The sequence below is a fragment of the Capsicum annuum genome, chromosome 2 (assembly GCF_002878395.1).
Source record: "Capsicum annuum cultivar UCD-10X-F1 chromosome 2, UCD10Xv1.1, whole genome shotgun sequence".
NCBI classification, from domain to species: Eukaryota; Viridiplantae; Streptophyta; class Magnoliopsida; order Solanales; family Solanaceae; genus Capsicum; species Capsicum annuum.
In genome coordinates, this window is record NC_061112.1 from 88,803,570 (window position 1) to 88,809,082 (window position 5,513).

The 5,513-nt window shown below is 33.3% G+C and overlaps 1 protein-coding gene across 2 annotated transcripts; it reads left to right on the plus strand.

Annotated features, from left to right (window-relative positions):
• The first annotated feature begins 1,543 nt into the window (after positions 1–1,543).
• On the plus strand, positions 1,544–4,418 carry LOC107858679 (high mobility group B protein 6). 2 transcript variants are annotated; one of them, XM_047406403.1, is made up of 5 exons: positions 1,544–1,731; positions 1,837–2,218; positions 2,647–2,793; positions 3,175–3,336; positions 3,704–4,418. In XM_047406403.1, exons 1-5 carry the CDS (start codon positions 1,660–1,662, stop codon positions 4,150–4,152), a joined length of 1,212 nt encoding a protein of 403 aa, XP_047262359.1. In that variant the 5' UTR covers positions 1,544–1,659; the 3' UTR covers positions 4,153–4,418. The 2 variants fall into 2 exon arrangements, with proteins under 2 accessions (XP_047262359.1, XP_016558923.1); XM_016703437.2 differs by having other exon boundaries at positions 1,548–1,731; positions 2,644–2,793.
• The last annotated feature ends 1,095 nt before the right edge of the window (positions 4,419–5,513 follow it).

Here is a 5,513-nt window from a genome sequence, read left to right on the forward strand (position 1 = left end):
TAACTCTAACAAAATTCACTTTACATTATTAAGCTATTACTCAATAGCAAAATTTTAATATTTTTGCATCACCATATTGGAGGCCTGAATTTGGAAGAGAGTTCAAATTTTATAGGTCATAGAAAGATTTTTTTTTTTCGGCTGGTCTATTTTTATTTTTTTTGAAAATTTTAAACTTTTGAATTTTGTATGAGAAAAGTAACTAAACTAAAATATTTATCTTTATAAGTTCACATAAATTCTACACTGGATAGGATAAGCTACACGTGTGTCATCATAAATCTTACGAATCAAGAAGACGGTAGAACTTTTCGTATTACAGTTTGAGATATCATATTTATTTGATAATTAAATAGATATCACATTTATCGATGCAAGACACACGTGCAAAATACGTAAACTAAAATATTTTTATCAATTGAAATCTTGATAGTAAATGATTAAAGAGATACTTTTACTTGTGATTTGAGGTAAGTTTTTTTAAGAATTTTAGTATTAGTATATTCTTGAAGTTTACAATAAATGAGTTATCATGTCTTATTGTTAATAATTGATAATTGAGAAGTTTTTTTGTGAAATTTGAGATAGTTTATGATTGAAGAGAAAAAATTACTTGTGACTTGAGGTAAATTTTTTAAAGTTTTAGTATATTCTTGATGTTTATAATCTCGATGTATCACCTGCGAGACTACACTGAATATGTTACTGTAATTTAAAAGTATTAACTTAAAAATTTTGACAATTAAAAAATTGTTGGATTATTATTATTATTATTATTATTATTATTATTATTATTATTATTATTTATTGATAACAGATATACTAGAAGACAAAATCTATTATAATGTCCGGGTCATATATTTTTAATAATATTGAAATGATTTTATAAAATTAAAAACTCATTAAAGTGAGGTACAAGACGCATATCCTAAACTAGTATATATATAATATATATATATATAAAAGTAGGATTTTAGTTGTAACTAAGATTCGATTTCTTTTCATGTTAGTTACTACTTTTCTATTTTATGAGTATTTTCTTCTCCGTTAAATTAAAAATCGAATCGTTAAGGACTAAAATCCGATAAATCAAAAATCGATAAGAAAATATCTTGTTAGTTTGGTTATTGATTTAGCGTATTTAAAAATAAAAAAAATGATAAACTAAATCGATAATATAAAAATGAAACCAAACCGATCAATGCACACCCCTAATTTAAGTAGATAAAATAGAAATAATTGAAAGAAATATTTTTTACACATTTTAAAAGTGATAGAAGAAAGAGAGATAATAAATAGAGAAAGAAGAGAGAGGACCAAAAAGGATCACATGACGTACTAAACTAATAAATTTAGAAGGTACTTAAGATAACTCAAAATTCATATATCATGAATAAAACGTGACTTCTCTATTTTGAAAAAGAAAAAGTTGTCATTTATCAGAAAAAAAACAAAATTGTGAAAGAGAACATCAGAGGACTGACACTGTTGTAACAAATTGATAGGTGGGTCCATTCCTCACACAACTATTGTATGTGTGTAGTCTCTGAAATTTGCTAAACAACAATAGTGAGCCAACAACATATATATTTGTACAACTTCACCAGCACTAAAGTTTCTCTTCACCCCTTTTTTCTTACTTTCATTTCAAATTTCACAATGTCAATGGATCCCAACAACAATCATCCATCTTTCTCTAAGCTACTTCAACAAGGATATACCAATAAAATAGTAAGTAATTCTTTTTTTATTTTGAAAAAAGTTCATATATTTATTATTCTTGCTTTTTTTATTTTGTAACTGACTTTTCCTAATATTGATGATTCAACTTGTTAGCGACTGCCGGGTGCTTTTGTCAAAGAACACAAGAAGATGTTAGCCAAGACATGCTTACTGAAAACGGATGAAGGGCTTTCTTGGGAAGCAAAGATAGTGAAGGAGACATCTCATTACTTCATGTGTGAAGGAGACTGGCCACGCTTTTTGCAGCATCATAAATTTGTGTCAGGAGACATGTTGATCTTCTATCTCGTTGAGAAATCAACATTCCATGTCATGCTCTACTCCAAGAAATCGCTCACGAATATTAGACATTTTGAGGAACTTAGCAGTTCAGACGAAGAGGAAGCTGCAGAGGAAAAAGGGGAGGTAAAAAATGTTGAAACTTCAAGAAAAGCTAAGAAAGTAAAAATGGAGCCAGTACAGTTATCATATTTAGGTAACCTTGACCTCTTTCTTTATGCATTTGATATGATTTATTGTTTTCATTTTACCTACGCATCCACGAGATTGATGACGAACACGTGAATAAATTATGCAGATAAATTTTATCATACCTGGTGATTGGGGTTAAGTTCTAACTTTTGTTGATTTAGCCATTTCTAAACAACTTAAAATAACCTTTTAGCCTAGTTAAAAACTGTATGTATACAATTATTTGACCTAAAAAGACTATTTATCATCATGGCTATATGTATGAGATTGTACCCTCTCCAGACCCACTCGTGGAATTATAAAGGGTATGTTGTTGTTGTTGTTGACTATATGTATGAGATTGCTTTTGAGTCCCTCCCTGAAAGCCTTCTTAGTACCTCATCTAAGACACTTACCTATTTGTTTGTTTATTTGGTTTTATCATGAAAGGAGATAAATCTGATTCCAAAGCTGATAACATGCTTGACGTGGAGAAGAAAGCGAATGAAGTGAAAATGGAGCCAGTAATTCTATCAGATTCTGAAGAAGAGAGGGTTGATCCATCCAGTGACTGGGGAAATCCATGCTATTGGCATCCAGGTAAGGTCAACCACTTCATACATTTGGTATATGTAAGTGTATTTTGTTTATCTGTGCATCCACTAGAATCTATGGCAGATACAATGAACACAAATAAAGCAAATAGATCATACTGACTACTTGGGGTTAGGTCCTAATTGCTGTTGATTCTTGTATTAAGTTTGCTATTTTGGTAACTTAAAACACTCTTTTAGCCTAGTTAAAGACTCGTATATCATCGTGACTATTAAGTAGTATGAGATTCCCTTTTGGTCCCTCAGCATAGTCTTCTTATCCCTTAACTTTCTGAGCTCACCAAGTCACAATGAGATGGCATATCTATTTGTTGTCTTCCCATACATCTGTATATTTGTCTCAACCCTGGAGATTTCACCATGAAAGGAGGTAAATCCAACGCCAAAGCTGATAACATGCTCGGAGTGAAGAATAAAGCTCCCGTGAAAATCTTTAGGGAGCTAATAGAATTATCGGACTCTGAGGAAGAAACTGTTGATCCATTCCCTGGCTCCAAAGAGGTGGGAAATACATGGTGTTCACATCCAGGTAACATTGACCCCTTTATACATTTGGTGTATTTAATTTGTTTTCAGTCTATCTATGCATGCACAAGATCAATGAGACACAACGAAATATAATGATGCATAAATAGTAAATCATGACTGACTAATTGGGGTTAACTACTAATTGCTCTTCTACTTGTAATAAGTCTGCTAGTTCTGCTGTAGTCACAGATTTGTATATCATCGTAATTATAAGTATGAGATTGCCTTTGAGTCCTTTCCCCGAGCCCCTTCTTATCCCTTCTCTTTCAACCCACACTCACTTCACCACCCCACAATGAGCTAAGTAATACCGCTTTGTTTTTCTCCCACTCCTTCATTTTCTCAACCTGGAGGTTTCATCATGATAGGATATAAGTTCAATGACAAAGCTGATAACATGATCAACGTGAAAAAGAAAGCTCTCTGGACTAAAGAAGCGAAAAAGGCTGCCAAGGATCCTAACAAACATAAGATGCCTGCAAGGTGTTCCTTTGTTAAGAGAGGATGGAAATCTGCCAGGGATCCTAAAAAACCCAAGAAACCTGCAGGTGCTTTCTTCCTTTTTATGAAGGACTTTAGGAAGCAGTTCAAAGAGGAGAATCCAAAGGATATATCATTGGCTGCTGGTGGAGAGAAGTGGAAACAGTTGTCTGATGCTGAAAAAGCTCCTTACATGGCAGAGGTAAAGAAAAGGATGGAAGAATACTATAAGAACAAGGCTGCTTATAACAGGCGAGTAGCTGCTGGAGATTCTGAAGAAGAGGAATCTTACAAGTCAAAGTCCGAGGTTGATGAGGAAGAGGGAGGTGATGATTGAAGAAGTTTTTAATGGATGAAGAAATTGGGAAGGAAGCCTGTGTAATATCTTCTATGCATGGCTTCTTCTTTTTACCGCACAATACTTGCAAATTTTTGCTTTTATATTTGGGGGTTAAATATGAAATTAGAACAGTTTCTTGCATATATGCTTAATCATAACTCAGCTAGGTATCTGTCCTTCATGATTGGCTAGTATATGGATTCCATCTAATTTGTCTCTTGCTAATTGTCTAGTTTGTTGGTAAGATAATTTTGTTTTTGATATATGGTCTCTGTTGAAGTTTGGATAGCTTTCCCTTCTACCTTTTCCTGTGGGGTTTTTGGGGCCCATATAAAGGTGTATGATCCTTATGTTTCCTTAGAACAGAGTAATTTAGTCTTGTAAGGAATTACATGTGTCCTAATATCGCGAAATGGATATAAGGGATTCAAATTGTATTACCATGCAATTAATAGGTTGGTTGTCTACATGGACGTTTTGAGTATGTCCTGCCTGCTTTGTGGCGTAATAACGCTCCTTTGAATGTCTCCTGTTTCTCTTGGTTAATGGCTAAGGGGCATGTGTCTCACAGAACAACCTCTAGAAAAGAGGCTTTCAGATTTGTAGTATGCCCTATGTGAAAACAAGTTCGAAAGCCTATCACTTTTTCCTTCATTGTATCACTTTCATGGAGAATATTTGCCGCTCGCCATCCCCACCCCCAAACCCCCCAAATAAATTAAAAATACTATGTATATATGTTCGAGTATGTCCTGGTTGCATTTTGGCGTGGCCTTTATGCAAGCTTAGTAGCTTCTTGTTTCTGTTGCTACTAAGAAAGTTCAGATGCAAAAGAAACAGTGAAAAGTTTTGGACAGGATTCTTTTCCCCTGCCTTATGTAAATTAAGATTAATTGTTTAATGATGGTGCATTTCTACGGAGACGTACTACTTGTGTAAACAAGAGTAATTTTTTTAATGATTGTGCGTTTCTATGGAGATGTACTATTTTTGTAAACAAGACGTACTACTTGTGTAAACAAGAGTAATTTTTTAATGGTTGTGCATTTCTATGGAGACGTACTAATTGTGTAAACAAAGCTTACTACTTGTGTAAACAAGAGTAATTTGAATGTGTAGAGTTGATGTTAGAAGTTTACTTTAGTATCTCAGTTCTTCAACTATTCATCATGAATTAAAGCAGATATATTAGTGGGATCAATCTTCACACCTACTGCCTCTGGTCCTTGCTTGGGTCCCTCCAACAAGTTCTTGATCTTAGAAAAAATGTTGACAAGCAATTTTAGCATGTTAATCTTGCAACTCAAGGAAAATCTTCCCTAAAGTGAAGAAGTTCCTTCAGATAAAGACTCAGTTAT

What these genes read in the sequence shown, in the direction of transcription:
- LOC107858679 (XM_016703437.2), top strand. Translation starts at nt 1,660, where the DNA reads ATGTCAATGGATCCCAACAACAATCATCCATCTTTCTCTAAGCTACTT. An exon ending in AGTACAGTTATCATATTTAG is followed by an intron (nt 2,219 to 2,643) that starts GTAACCTTGACC and finishes TTATCATGAAAG; the next exon opens with GAGATAAATCTGATTCCAAA. An exon ending in TACATGGTGTTCACATCCAG is followed by an intron (nt 3,337 to 3,703) that starts GTAACATTGACC and finishes TCATCATGATAG; the next exon opens with GATATAAGTTCAATGACAAA.